The 20559-nt window shown below is 50.0% G+C and overlaps 1 protein-coding gene across 1 annotated transcript; it reads right to left on the bottom strand.

The window, feature by feature from the left end:
- Nucleotides 1-4983: 4983 nt before the first annotated feature.
- Nucleotides 4984-19080, bottom strand: LOC128337359 (solute carrier family 22 member 6-A-like). Its single transcript, XM_053278276.1, has 9 exons — nucleotides 18694-19080; nucleotides 16764-16867; nucleotides 16005-16159; nucleotides 13113-13281; nucleotides 10306-10429; nucleotides 9353-9468; nucleotides 7751-7965; nucleotides 6568-6676; nucleotides 4984-5191 (listed from the first exon to the last, which is right to left on the bottom strand). The coding sequence occupies exons 1-9, from the start codon at nucleotides 19078-19080 to the stop codon at nucleotides 4984-4986; spliced, it is 1587 nt and encodes a 528-aa protein (XP_053134251.1).
- Between the last annotated feature and the right edge of the window lie 1479 nt (nucleotides 19081-20559).

Genomic DNA, 20559 nt, shown 5'->3' with positions numbered 1-20559 from the left:
TAGGATTTAAAAAAACAACAAAACAAAACAAATCCATTATCCAGTCTTGAAGCAATATGACATTTTTTAATTGTCAGAACGTCGCCAGATTGAATGCACATTTTGAAAATGTGCATTCTGCAGATCTTCCGGGGCCTCTTTGGTTTTCTTTCATTGTGTTTTGGGGGTGGGGTTGGAGTGTCAAAGTAAGGAGCGATTCCTCCGTCTCGCACTTTGGGATTTCCAAAAGTTGCTGGGTAAGCAACCAGCTCACTGTTGAAGGTTTGGGGCTCTTCAACGTAGCCTGCTGTTGCAGTACAAGAAAACAAGTGGGTGTCCGGGAAGGATGTTGATATCTGCATGAAGTATTTGGAGATGGAAAACATTTGGACGTTTTTGCTTTCATTGCATTCTTTCTCTGCAGTCTCCAAATCTCCTGCCAAGAATACCAGCCTTGAGTGCACAAAAGGATTCAATACAGGATTCCAATGGGGACAATCAATAGGTGTTTTTCTGTGCGCCTTGGGGGGGTCTTTCTCAGATCTAGGTGGGGGGGCTAGTGGGGCTTGAGAAGTTATGAAACGAATCTGGAGCTTGGGACGAGACGGGATTGAAACAGCAGTGATCGGGAAGCCGGTGCTGATCGATGTTAGAGGCAACCCAACCATAAGGCGAAGAAGAAGCTGTTTCAGGGAAAGTACAGAGATCTGGCCTGTGTTGGAGAGCACAATTATTTCTCCTGGGTGGTTTCCAGATGGCTTCTTAAAATTGCTTCACAACGTATAGGCTTTGTGTGCATTCCTATGATCAGGGTTTGGACACCGTTTTCCATAAGGTGCTGTCCGCACAGCATCAGATCGGATCTTGACCTTACAGGCTTACCACGTTGTATGAAAATCATTAAAAATTAGTTGGTTTTTTGAGGTCTGAGAACAGTTTGCCTCTGTGCCTGCCTGACACAAAAGCAGGTATGCAGAGAATCCATTTATTTTATTATTATTTCTTGTTTACACAGTCAGACAGGTGTTATTGACTGGTTTGTCAATCCAGACATCAAGTCCTTCCCAAGGACCTCCTCCTCCTCCTCCTCCTCCTCCTCCTCCTCCTTCTTCTTCTTCTTCTCATTACATTTATATCCTGCTCTTCCTCCAAGGAGCCCAGAGTGCTGTACTACATACTTAAGTTTCTCTTTCACAACAACCCTGTGAAGTAGGCTAGGCTGAGAGAGAAGTGACTGGCCCAGAGTCACCCAGCAAGTCTCATGGCTGAATGGAGATTTGAACTCAGGTCTCCCCAGTCCTAGTCCAGCACTCTAACCACTACACCACGTTGGCATTTACATATGAAACCCCTCCCCCTCACCATTCCTTCACCTCTAGAACATTGTTCCCTCTAACAGGGATTCCCAGATGGTGTTGACTACAACTCCCAGAATCCCCAGATACAATGGTTTTGGCTTGGGGGTTATGGGAGTTGTGGTCAGCAACATCTGGGAATCCCTGTCTGGGAACATCTGCTCTAGAAGTGAGAGATTAGCTCTTTACTTTCTGGCTTGGAATAACCCCACCACCAATTCCATTCTTAAATTTCCTTTCTCTCTCACAGCAGTACCTTCCCCCTGCCCCCCCCCCCTTGGCCCCCTCCACCTTTTCTCACTCTCTCTGGAAGCACCGTGTGTGGATCCAGAGGCAGGAGGAATATAGGGACATAGGAAGCTGCCATATACTGAGTCAGACCCTTGGCCTTTCTCACTCAGTATTGTCTACACCAGGCCTGCTCAACATAGCTGTTTGTGAATTACAACTCCCATAATCCCCAGCCACAGTGACCAATAGCCAGGGATTATGGGAGTTGTAGGCCAACATCTGGAGGAGGTTGCCTGAAGTTGAGCAGCTCTGGTCTACACAGACTGGCAGCGGCTTCTCCAAGGTTGCAGGCAGGAGTCTCTCTCAGTCCTATCTTGGAGATGCTGCCAGGGAGGGGACTTGGAATTTCAGATGCTCTTCCCAGAGCGGCTCCATCCCCTAAGGGGGGAATATCTCACAGAGCTCACACTTCTAGTCTCCCATGCATATGCAACCAGGGTGGACCCTGCTTAGCTAAGGGGACAAGTTGTGCTTGCTACCACAAGACCAGCTCTGGGATGTTGCTGCTAAGCCCTCGCTCCCCAAGAACTGCCTCTATGTGTGCCATTGAGTTGGTGTCAACTCCTGGTGACCACAGAGTCCTGTGGTTGTCTTTGGTAGAATACAGGAGGGGTTTTCTATTGCCATCATGTCCCATGATGCCTTTCAGCATCTTCCTATATCACTGCTACCCACTATAGGTGTCCCCCAGTCTGGGAATCATACCAGCGGGGATTTGAACTGGCAACCTGGCTGTGCCATGATTTACAATGAAGTAAAATATGAGCCAAACTATCATCTTCGTCTGATCCACAAGAACACTTCCCCAGGTGATAGGGTATCTTTAAAAATCTCCCCTCCAACGAAGCTGATGGGGAAACATTATAACTCTCCGATGGGTTGGACATGTCAGATTAGAAGGATAGCTTGCCGGAGCTAAAATTGAGGTGACCCACCGATTCTTAATGCAGTTAGGGAGTCATTATTTGCCATTCAGTCCATCTGTCTCAAATGTTGCATGATGGCAGATGTGATGTAAAATCAGGTATAAGTTCCCCGCAGCATAAAAATTGCTCCAAAAAAGTCTGTCCACTGAGAGCTTTTCTCTGCTTAAATGTTTTTGGCTTCAACTCCGGGGTTGCTGAGAAGGGCCTGCATCTGTTGCGGCTTCCCGTTCTGCCGGCACCGTGACCTTAAGGAAGCACATCCATGCAATCTTGTTATTTAAAAATATGCATATATTGATGCTATTCCCACGATCACCCCAAAGCGGGTTAAGGGAGCCCAGCCCGCTTTGGGGTGATCGTGTGCTGCAATGGGGACCATGTGGCTCCCAGCAGCTAGCCACCATAAATCCCCCTCCCCAGAGGGAAAATCTAGGGAAAATAGCGCCTAGGGCAAGTACTGAAAATGCGCCCCCTGTCCAAACATCTGACACCCATCTTTCACATTACTTTACTACAATATCAGCTGAAAAATACAAGTCAAGCCCATTAATCTTTTAATATTTTGAAAACTATTTAGCAGTGGACATAGCCAGACCAAAAAATGCTGGAAAACTACAAATTTCAGCATGCTGGGGCTCATGAAATACCCAAATACTATGTGGAGGTGTACTTGGAAAACAAAACAGAAGTGCCTGTCTAATTCTCTACTATGCATTGTAGCATCACTATTACATAAGTTTTAAAAATAAATGGAGAATTTGACTTTTCCCAGATATTCTGAAAATAATTAAAGGATATGCAGAGTAAACTGTGTCAGTAAACTGTGCCAAACTGTGCTTGGAATATATGCTAGTATTTCAGAAAGACAGTTAAAATGAGAGAAAGAGAGCAAGAAACTCCCAGTGGGCCTTAATATTAAGGATTTCACACTGATTCAAAGACAAACTCAGCATTAATAGTTTGATTTCCTTTAATATTATCTCTAGTATTGTGGCTCACAGCATTATATTTCAATAGTTGCTGATAGACCACTCATGCTCAATTGGCTTCTGCGAGGCCTGGAATGGTCTAGGACCTCACAGAGGCCATTTGAGCATGCATGGTGGCCATTTTGTTTTTGGTGGCCATTATTTATTATTTATTTCATTTTAAAAAATGGCGCCCCCCTTCAAGTGGCGCCCGGGGCATATGCCCTGCCTGCCCTACACTAGATACGCCCCTGCCCCTCCTATTAAATAAGGTTAACAGAGAGATCATTTTTGTGCTCCTGTGTCACCACAGTGCGCGGCAACACACAGGGAGACCCCCCCAGCCGGGCGGCTGCAAGCAGGGATCTCTCCAGGATGCCCCGCTCTCTTGCACAGGACATCCTTGAATTTCTGGGGGTCATGCGGCCCCCAATCGCTGCAGCCCCTGCCGGCTCCATGACGGAGCCAGCGGCTGTGTGGGGGGCCGATCCGGCCATACAGCTATGAGCGGCTGCACATCTGCAGGGAGAGCGGGCTCTCACAGAACCCCATCAGGCACTTCACACGTGTCGCGCGGAGTGACTCATTGTTTTTCAACAACAACAACAAGTCTCAAAGTGGTCAACCAGGCAAAAAGCATGTCGGGTTTGAACGTTGCAGACAATCTTGGCACATCCCAACCTACAAAGGAAGTCGGCGCAGGGAGGGGAAAGGGGTACACCTGCTCCCAGGCCTGAGGAAACTAAGAGGCAGTTCAGTGGGAGCCGCCTAGGGATGGTTAGCAGGGAGAGCGGGCTTAGCCCGCTTTCCCCGCACACGAGCAGGCAGTCTGCTCTGGGTGGCCGAAGTGGCCACCCACATGACTGCCAGCTCCATTACGGAGCCGGCGGGGGCTGGGAGGATCGGGGGCCATGCAGCCCCCGGAAGCTCCAGCATACCCTGTGCGAGTGCACAGGGCATGCTGGAAGAGACCCCCGAGCCGGGAGATGGCTTTTCGACTCCCCTCCGGGGGTCTCCTCATGAGGAACCCTGGTGTGGAGCCGTGCCGTGGTTTCTCACGTTAGCCAAAACCAGGTTTGCTGTGCTCTCTGCTCTGCAAACCCAGTTAAAAACCATCCAAAAGAAGCCCCGCCTGGTTTTGCCTGTGCGTGTGTACCGATCCCAGTGGCACCTTGGCAGCAAACCAGCCTCCGGAGCCAGCCTCTTAAACAGGGTTAGGAGAGCGAACGCTCTCCTTCCTGATCATCTGCCAACTTAGAAACCCCCAAACAGGCAGGGGCGTTCCGTTCAATATCGGACCGAACCGGGGTGGGGGGTGGGGTTTTGTCCAATATCGAGCTATTGAACCGAACTGATGTCGGACAGGTTCGGTTCAGAATTTGTTTGCACATCCCCACTGGAGTGCCAAGACAAAGAGGCCCTTCACCCACCTGGATGCATGGTGAAAACCATGTGTCTTTATACTCACTTGCTCTCCACTTGTTCGATTGTTTCTGGAAGTGGAACGTTGAGGGTTTCCGGAAGGAAGGCCGCAGCGATCCCGGACACAATAGGGGCGGTGCCGTAGATCACATGGGGCAAGAAGGGGATGTACTCACCAGCCATCTTCACCAACGGGGCAACCATACCTCCCAGGCGGGACATAGTATTGCTCAGGCCCATGCCCGTTTGCCTGCAGGCCAAACAAAAAGATCATCTGAACTGCGAGGACTTGAGGAGGGTTCCTGAGGGGACCACAATTGGGGGAAAACTCCTCCTGTTCGGACAGAGTGTAAGATCTAGAAGAGGCTCATCCTGCAAGATGTGTAGCAAGTCCTTTACATATTAACATCGTCACACCATTTCAGATCCCCCCCGGGAGAAAATAGCAGCCTAGAAGAGAGAGGGGCCAAAACGGAAAATCCATTTCCCAGGATCTGGGGTTTGAACTAGGAAACTCTGGTGCCGAGGCTGGGGCCTAATCCAGTGCACTGCCATAAACCAGGGGGGTCAATCCAGATGGTGGTTTATTCCAATGTGGTGATCCCAGTGGCACCATGGCAGAGGACCCACCTAAGTAGCTTGGAGTCTCAGTGGTTGTGAGAAAGGGCTCATAGTCTCCCATTCAAATGCAAACGAGGGTGGACCCTGCTTAGCAAAGGGGACAATTCATGCTTCCTACCACAAGAACTGCTCTCCTCCCATCATCACAAGGAGAGAAGAGCTGGCCTTGGGGTCGCACGCATGACTTGTCCCCTTAGCTAAGCAGGGTCTGCCCTGGTTGCATATGAATGGGAGACGACCTGCATGAGCACTGTAAGATCTTCCCCTTAAGGGAGGGAGCTGTTCCAAGTTCCTTACCTGGCATCTCCAAGATGGGGCTGAGAGAGATCTCTGCCTGCAACCTTGGAGAAGCCGCTGCCAGTCTGGGTAGACAATGAGGCGCTTCACACGATCTGCGTGAAGCACTGGAGGGGGTTCTGCGGGGAGAGCAGGCAGTAGCCGTGGAGCCGGTGGGGGCTGCGGGGATCAGGGGCCGCATGGCCTCTGGAAGTTCCAGGATGCCCCGTGTGAGCGCAGTCGGGGGTCTACTTGAGTGTAGCTGTGTGCCGCAGCAACACATGAGCAAAACGATGAGGTTAACGGAGTGCTCGCTCTGTTAACCTTGTCTACGGGGAAAGGGAATTAGGCGGGCCAGCCGCCGTGGGAGCACAGGGCTCACCTGCGAGCTGGGTGGTTTCCACAATCCCTGGAAAGTGGCTAAGCTCCCTTAGCCCACTTTCCAGGGATCGTGAGAATAGCTTCAATACTGAACTAGATGGACCAAAGGTCTGATTCAGTATATTGCAGCTTCTTGTGTTCCTATGTTTCTAACTACCATAAGACAACAACAACCATTGTCCTCAGCCACAAGGGCTGGGAGGAGGAAAGGAAAGGAAGAATGATTGGTCCAAGTGGATGGGAGATGAGGCCAAGGTGAGGGCCTCTTTCATACAGGCTCCACCTTCTCGGCCCTGGCCCGTCTCGTTTCTTCCCAACCTGTACCTCACAGATCCATCACACCCTTACCTGAGCACGGTTGGATAGAGTTCTCCCGTGAATAAATAGACACAATTGAAAGAGGCAGCCAGACAGCCTTTCCCAAAGACAGCAAAGACAGTGCGTATGGTTTGCATATCTGGAGGAAGAAAAGGTACGCACATGAGGGGCGCCCACATCCTCCGCCCTCCCTCCCCACCCCAAGGAAGGTTCCGCAGCATCATGAGGGGACAGTTGTCCCATTTGTCAGACATCAATGTAATCTTCCTCTCTGTGATAGGCAGAAGCATGCTGGGAAATGAGGAGGTTATTACCCCTACAGGTAATAGAGCCCCTGATCTGGAAGGAAAGCAAGTCCTAAACCCGTGGGTCAGGGAGAAGCCGTGGGTTCTTTAGAGGGAATCTGAAATGGAGTTAGAGACCAGAGCTACTCTACAACTTTGGCTCCCCAGCTGTTTTTGAACTACAACTCCCATAATCCCCAGCCACAGTGGCCAATAGTCAGGGATTATGGGAGCTGTAGGCCAACATCTGCAATAGGGCCAAAGTTGAGGGTTAGAGAGTACAGACCAACACTCATCTAGAACATTCAACATATTCATCACTCAACACTCATTCAACATTCATCTAGAACATCATCTAGATCAGTGATTTTCAACATTGGGTCCCCAGATGTTATCGGACTCCCATAATCCCCAACCAAAGGCCACTAGGGCTCAGGGTTATGGGAGCTGAAGTCCAATAACATCTGGGGACCTAATGTTGAGAATCCCTGTTCTAGATGATGACCTTAAATGCTGGCCCCTGATTGAGAGCCCTGCTGACTGAGCAAAGAGGCACCTTTTAAAGTCGTGATTCTCTTATATTTAGCAGGGAGAGAGCAACCGGCCCTATCCAACCCCAGCACAGTATCCCTCCAGAGGCTGTTGCTGGTACATGCCTTATGTTTCTTTTTAGACTGTGAGCCCTTTGGCGACAGGGAACCATCTCATTTGTGTATTATTTATTTTTCTATGTAAACCACTTTGAGCACTTTGGTTGAACAGCAGTATATAAATATCCCCCGCCGCCGCCATTGTCGTGGTTGTAGTAGTAGTAAATATCACACATTTCCCCTTTCCCTACACCCTTTTGCCCAACATCTCTCAACTCAACCGCATCACAGAATCCCTGACCATCCCGGCCTCTGGCCCGAACAAAATGATTGCCTCACCTTGAGGAATCAAGATGTTGGCCAGAATGGTCAACCCGGCGAGAATGAGCGAGGCAGCTTGCGTGAACCGGCGCCCGACGAAGCTGATGGTGAGCAGCGAAATGAACTTGGCGGGGAAATCGACCGCTCCGAAAACCAGCTGGATCACGTAGATGTTGACCCCAAAGTTCTGCAGATCCATGACCAGCCCATAATAAGCAAAGCTGGTGGAGAACCTCGGAATGGAATCACAGGCAGGCCTTGGCTTTGATATTGGTTCAGCATTGACATCATAAGGCACATTTCTACAGCCGCTGTAAACGGGTTCCTTGGCTAGCTGCCTGTCCCTACGGAAACCTGAGAACCCTCTATGGAACCCACTTTGGGGACTTCCGTTGAAAAGTGCTATATGTAAATATCTGTCGTATTTGTATTGAAGTGCTTGAGGTGAGGCCCCAAATGGTGCCATGGGGCATCACCCCAGGAACTGCAACACAAACGCAACAGATATTTATATACCGCTTTTAAAACAAACGTCCCCAAAGTGGGTTTCAAACTGGGTTCTCAGGGTTCCTGGTTCGGTTCAAGTCTGAACTGGGCTCAGACCAAACCAGGAATGTTCGGTCTTGATACCCTGAATGAGAGGCATGGTTCAGCTCGAATTCGAGCCAGTTCGGGCCCAGTTAGGGGGTGCCAGAGACATTCCCTCACCAAAATGGCAGACTTACCACCTCTGACACCTCGGCTACGGAAGCCATGGGGGGAAGTCTGCAGCAGTTCACACTCCCCCCGCCAGCCTCCCCTGGGCTGTCTTGGCCCATTTTTGGAGAGTTCAGGCCCTCTCTGGGCTTGTGGCGGCCATTTTGGAGGGCCATTTGCATGGCCGAGTCATAACCTGGCCATGCAAATAGCCAGACCGCATGAGCGTCGGCCTCCAAAATGGCCACCTCCACCACAGAAAGGGCCAAATGGCCTGAAAGGGGGCTGAAACAACCTTTAGAAGACCAGGTGGAGGCCAGTGGGGGAGGGGAAACTTCCGGAGACTCCCCCTGCAGCCGCAGCAACACCTTCCAAGGCTGCTGAACCCAGCAGTACATTAAACTTTAAAAAACAAAACAAAACCTGTAGAATCCCTGAATCGGCCTAAAGCTGGCCCGGGGGATTCGGCTCGACTTCAAGCCGTACTGATTCGATGTCAAACCGTCTTGAGGTTGAACCACTTTGTACATCCCTCCCCACAGCTCTGGGCACAGCACCACAAAGCACAGGCAACCCCGCTTTCAAAACAGAAGGTTTTGAGTGGTGAAGCTGCTGAAGGTAGGTAGGTAGGTAGGTAGGAAGGTAGACTCCCATGTTCTCTGTCTGCTTCTAGCAATATGGAGAGGCTTACCTGGCAAAGTCCATAAGGTTCAGCTCAGTCCTGCTCTGATGGCAGCAGCAGAGGGAACCTCATCGCCCTGACTCCAGAGCCCCCATTAATCGGCCTCTTGAGGCAAGCATCTCACCTCAGCCCAACTCAGCTCATGCCCCAGTTGAATGGGGAGAACAAAAAGCAGGAAATTGATCGCTGGAACAATTAAGTAGAATTAATCCACATCCCTGGACCTGGCAGCTGTGACTCACCACACGAAGCACAGGCAACAGGAGATTCGGCGCATTGTGGGTGTCCTCACCAAGTCCGCCACGGAATAGCTAGGTTTCATTTCTTCCATCTCTTCCTTCATGGTGGACCTCAAGAACTGGGGGAGGAGAATGAATGTTGTGGCTAGTGAGCAGAAGCAGGAGACATTTTGGAGCGGAGGGGAGTGGGTTTTTTGGGGGGGGGGTGACGTTCCAAACATGGAAGGCTTAGAAGCAGAGGATAGGAAAACAAAAATGAATCGCAAGGGCCTTGAGTTCCATCTTTTTCACTAGAATTAAAAATATAGGTTGCGGGGGCTGATATACGGAGCAAGCAACAAACCGCCCCGGTACAGCAGGGAAGCGGCAATTTTTTACACCCGCCTTGTCATGAGAGCTCAGAGGAAGGCTGCCATTATAGGCTAAGTTTGTTATAGGCTAAAGCAGTCATTATAAAGTTTATTATAGGCTAAGGTGGCCAGTATAGGTTACTTGACTGTGTAACAAGAAGAGAAAAGTTCAACAAGACGTACAGGCAGGAAGAAGGAAGCGCCACCTACTGGCTGGTCATATGACAACACATTTCCAGACACGCCCCTTCTCCTGGAAGCCCTCTGTGCCACTCAAAAATATGTCCCCGAGGGTTGGAACCTCTCACTGTGCTGGTGCATCCTTGCTTCATGTATCTGCTATAGAATCTGTGTTCCTTGTCAGATTCTGGGGAAGGCAGAAGCCGCTGCCAGTCTGGGTAGACAATCCTGAGCTAGATGGACCAAGGTCTGACTCAGGATGTGGCAGCTGCCTATGTTCCAGGGACAGCAAGCTGTGTCATTGTTGGCTTACGACTGGGGAGGAGACTAATTCAGGGGCAGGGGCTGGAGGGGGGCTTGTTGGCCCTGGAACCTGGAAGGCTCTTTCAGCAGACGCTCAGGCTCCTCCCCTCTTCTAGACTTCACCTCAGTGTTGATCTTGTGGGCAGCTTCGGCCTTTCCGTTGAGCCTGGCCGCTCTCTTCAGCTCCTTCACAGCCTGCTCTGGTTTCCCAGCCATCACCAGCCAGCGGGCCGATTCGGCAAACCACCTGCGGGATGGAAAGCCCAACCCCGTGAAGGGCGTGCACTCCGGGGTTCACAAGTCACAAATCACAAGAGTTCCAGGAGCCCTTTCTCATGAGCATGAGAAAGGGCTCGAGGGGACAAGGGGAGAAGGCCTTTCATAGCTTCTCCCCGCCCCGCAGATGATCCGATCCTCTTTGCTGGGTGTGTGGATCGTGCACCCAGATGACCCTCCACTGCTGCTAGCAACAGGGAGGTTGGGGGGGGGCTGGGAGGCCCTCGGAACACCCATCATGCACCATGCACATCCCATAATGCACTGCACAAGTGGATTTTCCCCGCACCGGCAGGGAAGGGTTGAAGACTAGAGCTTGATGGCCCTGTCCCCTTCAGTGACAAAAAGCAAGGACCGTCCTCGTTCAGTAACGAAAGGGAGGAATGACCCCCATTCACTCAGGGTGGACGTACAGGTGGACCTCGCTATACGTGGCGGTTCCAGCATCTGCGGTTGGCTAATTAATACCCAACCTCAGCGTATGCCGGAGGGTGGCAGAAAAGCGGTTAATTCTGCATATCCATGAGCCATGGATGGCTAGATATTGTTGGAAATTCTCTGTGGTGAGAGAATCCTTTTCTCATTATAGCAGAGTGCACAGAGGCACAACACAGCAGTAGTTTAGCATGCGTGTGTGCTGAGAGTAAAGTCACTTGGAGCCAATTCATAGTTTCAAGTCAATATAAAAGGCATTTATTAAGGAACTCCATTCTAGATAGGAAAGTGAGGAGTTAGGATCTCTAATCTATCTATCTAGCTGGATGCAGATGGATTCTGCATCCTCTCTGCACATATGGTGCAGGGAGAGAAACTTGCCATGTTGCAAGGTAGGCGGGCAGATAGGAAGAGAGAGAAGGAGAAAGGAAGTTGAATCCCCTAAGATTAGCAATCTACATTTCAAAGGGATAGCATCAGAGCAGTGGAGAAGGGATGACAAATGTCTTGACCCTCTAGCCCTCTGACTTACTAGTCTGTCCTCCACTGTCTGAGGCAAGAGACAGCGCAAAGTCCATTAACTTTCCAACCGATATGACCCCAGAAGTGAGCCATTTTATGATGCTTTTCACACGACCGTAGGAAAGCGGGCAAATGCAGCCCAGCCCGCTTTCAGATGGTAGTGAGACCCACCAGGCTCGTGGGTGAGCCCGGTGGTTCTCCTGTAGCTTGCCCACCTAAAATCCCCTCCCCTTTACCTAGGTTAGTGGAACGAGTGTCCCACTAATCCGGGTTTTCGGGTCGTGAGAAGCTGCGGTGTGGCGACTTGCATGGAGACCCCCAACCAGGAGGCTCCATCAAGCCTCCCGGCCGTCGGAGTCTCCCCAGCATGCCCCACACACTCGCACAGGGCATGCTGGGAGTTCCAGGAGCAGGGCGGCCCCCGATCCCCACCACCCATAGCCGCTCCATGACGGAGCCGGTAGTCGTGTGGGTGGCCGATTCGGCCGCCCAGAGTGAGTGCTCTGCTTGTGTGCTAAGCCCGCACTCCCTCACTAACCCTCCCAGTGCTTCACACTAATTGTGTGAAATGCCTCTATGGCTCATTTGTAAATCAACACCCCCCCAAGATTTTTCATGGAATTCCTCGGACTTGGGGGGCATCATTGGAGTCCCGAAGCCCCCTGGAGCACAGTCGGGCACTTTATTTGGCCTGTTCTCATGTTTTGGGGGGTGCTTTGTGGGGTGAGTCCGAGGACCTGACCCCCGTGACCTCATAGTTGTGTTACAATCAGTGGTTACAACAATCAACTTATTGCTACTACACAGACTCAATGCCTCATCATCCATAGTTCCGTTACCCGTGGTAATGTGTTGTTGTTGCTATATTATTATTATTATTATTATTATTATTATTATTTAACCATTAGCTGAGCATTCTGCAGCTTTTTTCTGTGCTGCCATGAAATTTACAGCCCTGTGTAAAGTCAGGTTAAAAGGCAATCTTAGCCCTTCCCACCACAAAGTCAAGCAAAACCATGATTCCTAAATAAACTGGGGACTGGCATGATGTTCATTTAGGGATTGATGCAAGGAGGGTGGAGAAGACGGGCAAAGAGAAACTAACAAGTAAGAACTAATCTGCCTACTTTCCTTTCACTAGCCCTACACTGAATTTGGACTGAATTTGGTCCAAATTGGTTAGGCGGTTCACAAGTTAGCCCACTTGCGCCTCAGATCTTCATGTGACTGCCATCTTGAATTAAGGTGGATGACATCATCACAAACTGTGCATTTGAGGTGTCCCTATGTGTCCCTACAACTGTACCAAATTGGTCCAAATCGGTCTTCACATGCACCTCAAAACGTTCACGTGTCTGCCATCTTGAATCGGGGGATGACATCATCACAAACGACCCCATTGAGGTATCCCTATGTGTCCCTACAGCTGTAGCAAATTTGGTTCAAATCAGTTGGTCCCCAGGTTTGCACGTCCGCCATCTTGAATTAGGGTGGATGACATCTTCACAAACTACAGTGTTGAGGTGTCCCTATGTGTCCTTACAACTGTACCCCATTTGGTTCATATTGGTCCAGGCATTGTGAAGTTGATAGGGATGCACACACAAATACACAGAGACACACACTCAAGGAATGCTGGGCGATCCCATAAGCCTACTGGAAAGTGGGCTAAAAACGGTGCAATTGCTATACTTTACCAGGAGTAGAAGAAGAAGAGGAAATAAGGCAGAGACACGGTGAGCTGTAGCCAGCGCCAATCTGGGACCAGGTAGGCCACACCGGCCAGGATGATCTGTCCAGTGGTGTACGAAAGGCCATTCAAGGTCCCCAACATTGCTCGTGTCCTAGTGGGCGTCCATTCCACAGCTGTTGGGGAAGGGGGAGCAGAAACGCATGTATATTTATGGTGGGGTGGAATGATACATCATGGACAGTGGGGACACAGAGGGAAATAATAGAACCCCCTTAACGAACCCGGCTTTTAGCCAAGGTCAGGGGTACTCTCACACCCTTGACCCGGCTACCGGGTAGCGTGTGAAGAGTCACAGAGACGGGCGCGTAGAGCATATCTCTTAGGGGGTGCTGCGCATAGCATTGAGGGATGCCCGGAAGCCAGAACCACAAGTTCTGGCCCCGAATCTCTCCTACCTGATCCGTGCTTCACAGAGCTGCACAGGGTAGGGCTGCCCATGTGGGCATGCAGACGGCGCGCCAAAGAGGAATTGCTTGGTCATCTGGGGGGAATGCAAGGTGAAAACAGGCTCCCACCCCCACCCACCCCGCCATCCCCACCTGCCCGGGGCAATTGTGTGAATCGCCCCATTGATCTTTTCTAATGGGAAGCTACTGAAGCTATTCTCACGATCCCTTGAAAGTGGGCTAAGGGAGTTTAGACGACTTTCCTGGGATCGTGGGAACCTCCCAGCTCACAAGCAAGCCTGGTGCTTCCAAGGCGGCTAGCCCGCCTAATTACCCCTCCCCTTAGATGATGTTAACGGAGCTAACCTCGCGCTCCGTTAACCTCATTTTTTGCTCATGTGTTGCCGCAGCACATGGCGACACACGAGTAGACCCCCGATCGGGGGTCTCTCCAGGATGCCCCATGTGCTCATGCAGGGCATCATGGAACTTCCAGGGGCTGCGTGGGCCCCAATCCCCACAGCCCCCGCCGGCTCCATGATGGAGCCGGCAGTCATGTGGGCATGGGGCATCCTGGAGAGACCCCCAATCGGGGGTCTACTCGTGTGTCGCCACGTGCTGCGGCAACACATGAGCAAAAAAAATAAGGTTAACGGAGCGCGAGGTTAGCGCTCCGGTGATTCACACCAATCGTGTGAAGCGCCTCACTTTCTGAGGCTTTAACGGGCTACACAGGTACAGTAAAGGGATTTGCGTATGTAGCTAGAGGCAGGGAAGTTGTTGGGATTTGCTTTGATGTTCCTCTAAAGTGGTTGGACATCCGGCGAAAAGTCCTGTTACAATGAAAACTGCAACAACAAGGATATTTATATACCGCTTTTCAACAAACATTTCCAAAGTGGCTTACAGAGAGAAAAAATAAATAAGCAAATAAGATGGATCTCTGTCCCCAAAGGGTTCACAATAAAAAAATAAACATAAGAGAAGACACCAGCAACAGCCACTGGAGGGATGCTGTGCTGGGGGTGGACGTGGCCAGTTGCTCTCCTCCTGCTCTATAGAGAGAATCACCATGTTAAAAAGGTGCCTCTTTGCCCAGTTAGCAAAGAGGCACCTTTTTGTCTAAAGGAGACAAAAAGGTCTAAAGAGGTCTAAAAAGTCTATGTCTGAATTCCAGGAGCTTGGGACCAATTTGGAGGGCTACTTTTAGTAACAAAGCACTGGATTGGTCTGATCTTTAGCAAAGATGAGTTCAGAAGTAACACAGAAGTAAAGTCCCTTTAGTCCAGCATCCTGTTTTCAGCCGAAGCTGACCAGGAAGCCCATGAAGAGTGAATGTAAGCAATCGTTTGTGCGATGCTGTGCCGAGAGCACTGTAAGTTTAGAATGTGCTTCGATCAGATAACCATGTTGCTAATGCACTGGTTTGCAGATCGTCTAAATAGCCCATGGGTGAATTGTTTAGTTTTGTGTTCTATCATTAGCCAAGAGGATCTGATTGTGTAAACAGAAATGTACGAGTTGACCCTAGGGATGAGCATGAAATTCACATGCTAATCAAATTCAAGTCAATTTGCTTTGGAACCATGGAACGGAGTGGAGGTTCATTCGAATCAATTCGGATTCACCCAACCTCAAATCAAATATGGGCATATTCATCTGAATTCAATTCAAGGTTGGGCAGATATGAATAGATTTGAATGAATCTCCATTCCATTCAGTGGTTCCAGTCGAATCGAATCGAATTTGATTCAAATGTGAATCGATTCTTGCAAATTGTGCACATCACTAGTTGACCCTGCTTGGTGATTGATGCATCAAGAACCATTCGGGAAGGTCTTCTTCCCTCAGCCAACTAACCTTACTCTAGCCTAGGGATTCTCAAAGTTGGGTCCCCAGAGGTTATTGGACTTCAATTCCCATAATCCCTAGCCCCAGTGGCCTTCAGTTGGGAATTATGGGAGTTGAAGTACAATAACATCTGGGGACCCAACGTTGAGAATCCCTGCTCTAGCTCTTTGTCTGAGTTCATTTTGATTCCCTTGCTGAGTTCGTTTTGATTCCCTTGTCTTGTTTTATACCTCTGAGGGTGCACAGTGGCCATTTTCAATGCTGCCACGTGCTCACAGAGGGCTGAAATGGCCCTCAAACAGACTGGCCTGGCCAATGGACCAGGGGGAGACCGGAGGGGGAGACTCCGGATACACTCCTGCCTCGCCAGGCGGTAAGTCATTTTTTAAAAACTAAAAATTGGACTCACACCTCGCCCTTGAACCAGGCCCAAACCGGTTCTAATCTGAACCAAACTGGGCCCTGTTCGAGGGGTGCTGAAACCGAGCATGTCCAATCCGGTCCGAAACCGGTTCGGATTTGAACCGAACTGGGCAAACCGGTTTTATGCACATCCCTGCCACAGTCTATGTTGGGATGAGACGCTCATCAACACTCACACATGGAGACACAATTGAGAATAATGCCTGAGTAAGACATCCCCGTCAGGAAGCGGAGGGTGCAGTAGAAACTGAAACTGGGTGAAAAGGCCGTGACGGTGCCTGTGACGGCCATCTGCAGGTAACACCAGATGAGAATCCGCCGGCGACCAAACCTGGAAGGAGGCAAAGCAATGCCAAAGAGGCTTTAGAGACGTAGTAATGGGGAAGGGAGATTAAACTAACACTCTTAGGAACATAGGAAGCTGCCATATACTGAGTCAGATCATTGGTCTATCTAGCTTAGTATTGTCTACCCAGACTGGCAGCGGCTTCTCCAAGGTTGCAAGCAGGAGTCTCTCTCAGCCCTATCTTGGAGATGCTGCCAGGGAGGGAACTTGGAGCCTTCTGCAAACATGGAGGTGCTCTTCCCAGAGCGGACCCATCCCCGGAGGGGAATATCTTTCAGTGCTCACACATCAAGTCTCCCATTCAAATGCAAACCAGGGTGGACCCTCCTTAGCAAAGGGGACAAGTTGTGCTTGCTACCACAAGACCAGCTCTCCTGCCTGGTGAGAAGTTTAAAGGACAGTTTATGCAAGATCTAAAGGCAATTTGCCCTCTTGATTATGTTGGTGTAATGCAATCACTTCTACCCACACAACCACTTCTACCCAGGTTCCCCTCCTACCTAGCTTCCACACAACCACTTCTACCCAGGTTTGCCCAGGCTGGTGAGCCCTAGAACAGTTCGTCCACCCAATGACCACATCCTCTCACCTGTCCGAGAGGCCTCCGAATACAATCCCACCCAGCAGGACGCCGGCCATGTAGAGGGACTGGGCCATATGCTTCAAGGTCCGGGAGTCACAAACTAGGTCCCACTGAAAGCAGGAAACAAAATCCTTCAGGAAAGGCTCCCCATGTTGAGAGACCAACCACAAGGCTCTAAATAATTCTGTGACCCTGAGCAGTGGTCCCTCTAATTTTTTTCATCTCTGTGCGGAATGAGTTTTGTTCCTGGTGGCAGGATCAAGGCAGTGTGTGTGCGCACGCCCATTCGGAGTGGGGCCTTCTGGATTCCACCTGAGCGGCATCTAAAATGAACTGAGCAGACATCAGAAAATTTGTGAGTGCACACGCAGGCATGCCTTAGAGGGAACACTGGCCCTGATCCAAATCAATCGCTGAGCTGGTCTCCTCCAGGTCTACCCCCTTGCCCCAAAAATGAAGCTGAATTAGGCTAGAAACATCTCTTCCACTGAATCTTGCCTGATGGTAACCTCCCAGAGACGAAGGTTAGGGTGGTATATAAGTTGGATGAATGAATGAATGAATGAAATAAGGCACATTGTAACTGCTTCGGGAGGAGAGAGATGATCTCTCCCTTTTGAGGTTACTTATTTTATTTGTTTATTGGTTCTTCATATCCCTAACCCTATAGGCATATTCCTATACATATTCCTATACATCTATTCCTAGATGTGTAGAGACATCTGTAGACATCTCTGACTTCTTCGTCTCCCTCTAGTGTGGAACGAAGGCACTGAGGTCATTCACACAATCAAAAACTGTGCACTCCCAGTTTTCGGTGGTGTGGAAGCAAGGTAGGAGGAAAAGCCCCCCCCCAGGTTTCCCTCCCATCTTGCTCCCACACAATGAGGCGATTCACATGCACGTGTGAAACCAGTCCAGTTCTACACTCATGTGTGAACTGCCAGGATAAGGTCCAATTCTGGCGGCACCATGGCAGAAAACCCACTTGTGGAGTGAACCCCATTTATGTGATTGTGTGTCAGTTGTGGCTGCTTGCAGACAGACTCGGGGAGGGGAGGGGGCCCCCATAATGCACCACACACTTGCATTGTGCATTATTGGAGCTCTGGGGGGTAGAACGATGAGAGGCAACGCACCCCGGTGCCCATTTGGGCATGCCATCCACCTGCCCAAGGAAGATCTTTACCAACCTTTAACCAGCCTTCCCCACAGCCCTCCTTCTAGCCCTTCTCACTGCATGTGAGAAGAGGCTCAATCACTTCTACCCAGGTCCCCCTCCTACCTTGCTTCCGCACAATCACTTCTTCCCAGGTTCCCCTCCTACCTTGCTTCTGCACAATCCCTTCTACCCAGCTTTCCCTCCTACCTTGCTTCTACACAATCACTTCTACCAATGTCCCCTCCTACCTTGCTTCCGCACAATCACTTCTACCCAGGTTCCCCTCCTACCTTGCTTCTGCACAATCACTTCTACCCATGTTCCCCTCCTACCTTGCTTCTGCACAACCACTTCTACCCAGGTTCCCATCCTACCTTGCTTCCACACAACTGAAAATTGGTAGCACACGCAGCTCCCAAACCTAGGTAGAAGTAGAACACAGTTTTTGATTGTGTGAATGACCTCGCAGTCTCTCATTCAAATGCAAACCAGGATGGACTCTGCTTAGCAAAGAGGACAATTCCTGCTTGCAACCACAAGACCAGCTAGATGTCTCAACCCTGTCCTTGTAACCTAGAAGGATTAGAAACTCATTCTTTTTTTAAAGAAAGGGTGGAAACCAGCTTATTTTGAGGATGCTGCAGCCAGGCCCCAAGCCTGTGCATGTGTGTTGTGTGACTGCAGAAAGCACACAGCCCTAACCTTCATGTGCCTAGAATCACATCTGCCCCCCTCCCCCATCAGCAGCCTAGACCCACACAATTTTGCTCTCACCTCCGTGACAATGGTGTTGGGGAAGACACTCCGGTTGTACACCCAGCCATCGTGGCATGGCTCCGTTTCCACCTCGGTCCCGTTCCCATCAGTGGTGTTGGGGTTTAGGAGCCGCCACTGGAAGTTGACGAAGCGGCGACATTGCTCTGGCCGCTGCTTCTCATCCATGGGGATGGAGACCCTGAGGAGATGCTCCCTTCCATGGCTCTGGTTGCCAGAAGCGCCGTCATAGTGGGTCAAGCAGTGGTGGCCAGGGGTGGCCGCTGTGAAGTTCTGTAGGACCATTTGGCAGGCCATCAGGAACACAGGCATGGCCAGCAGCACGACGTAGGTGATCTGAAAGCGGCCCATGCTGCCGACGTGTTCTAAGAGCTCAGCAAAGCTCATGGTGCCCACGTTTTCACGCTCAGGTCAGCTCCGGAAGGACAAGAGGGTGGGTGGATTTAGCTCTTGGATCACCTTCTGGCCAAGATCTACCGATCGCCTGCCGCACCCACAGCCCCAGCGATCAACACAGCAATGGGACAAGTTATCAACGGGCTTCCAAGGTGGTTCTTGGAGACCACAGAAGCTGGCCTTATCAGTGGTAAGCGGCAAGGATCTCTGGAGACTTCCAAAGAAGGAGCATTGGGTCGCCGTTATCTCCTTGGATCACGGGATAAATCTCTCCTCCCTTTTCCAGGTGGGGTGATAATGGAAGAATTCACTGGTGGTTTTCCAGTGGAAAAAGCTTTCTCGGGATACCAGTTGCTAAAAAAAAAAGAGAGAGAGCTTAAAGGTGCACAAGCCAAGGAGGAATTTCTTTCAATCTGTTTCCTCTTTACCCATCCTCTAGAAAACTGGCTGGCTGGAAACATACCCTGGGGATGTTAAAGTATTGCAGTGAAGTATTACAGTCTTACAGAACTCTTGGTTAAAGTATTACAATAATTCTGGCAAAAGGGGTGAAGGAAAGGGGCGAAGGGAAATGTCTTTTAATCAAAGGGCAGCTGGGGCCAGAGATGGGCGTGGCACCCGGTGCCAAATTAATGTGGCCAAGTGTATTATTCACATAGGAGCGTTAGCAATTAACTTCCTCGGGGGCCGATCCAGGCGGTCCTGAGCACCCCGTCTGCCCTCGCCAGGGTTAAGACTCCGCAGCAAAAGTGGCTCTCCTTCTGGCGAATAGGAGCGAAATGTTAGGCCCTTTCTCCCGATCCGTGAGAAGGGCTAACGGGGGTGAGGGAGGGGAACCTCGGAAAGCTTACCTCCCCTGCAGACGATCCTCTTCTTGTTGCTGGGCGGCTGGATCACCCGGGCTGGCAGACAATTGTTAAATAGGATTCAATTAAAATGGGATTCAATTCAGTTAAATGGGATTCAATGGGATTCAATAGAAATCAAATTATTAATAATAATAATAATAATAATAATAATAATAATAATGGGATTCAGTTAAATGGGATTCAGTTAAAATGGGATTCAATGGGATTCAGTTAAATGGGTTTCAATGGGATTCAGTTAAATGGGATTCAATTCAATTCAATTCATTCAATTTATTTATTTACCCCCTGCTAACTAAGCAAAGAAGCCTCTTTCAAAATGGTGCTTCTCTTTTATATTTAGCAGGGGGAGAGCAACTGGCCCTCTCCAACCCCAGCACAGCATCCCTCCAGTGGCTGTTGCTGGTATCTGCCTTATGTTTCTTTTTTTTTAGATTGTGAGCCCTTTGGGGCAGGGAGCCATTTTATTTATTTATAGCTGTGTAAACTGCTTTGGGGACCTTTGTTGAAAAGTGGTATGTAAATATTCATCGTAAATATTCGTTGTATTTGTACAGTTAATGGGGTCGTAGAAAGTGATACAATCGGAGAATTCACCTTTAAG

This window comes from Hemicordylus capensis, chromosome 14 (genome assembly GCF_027244095.1).
Source record: "Hemicordylus capensis ecotype Gifberg chromosome 14, rHemCap1.1.pri, whole genome shotgun sequence".
NCBI classification, from domain to species: domain Eukaryota; kingdom Metazoa; phylum Chordata; class Lepidosauria; order Squamata; family Cordylidae; genus Hemicordylus; species Hemicordylus capensis.
The sequence above is the reverse complement of the archived record's forward strand: the minus strand, read 5'-3'. Positions and strand labels throughout refer to the sequence as shown.

Coding starts and splice junctions, on each gene's coding strand:
- LOC128337359 (XM_053278276.1), bottom strand. CDS start 19,080: ATGAGCTTTGCTGAGCTCTTAGAACACGTCGGCAGCATGGGCCGCTTT. Junction 16,160..16,763: donor TTCGGAGGCCTCTCGGACAG/GTGAGAGGATGT, acceptor GCCTCCTTCCAG/GTTTGGTCGCCGGCGGATTC. Junction 9,469..10,305: donor CCCACAAGATCAACACTGAG/GTGAAGTCTAGA, acceptor CTCCTCCCCCAG/TTCTTGAGGTCCACCATGAA.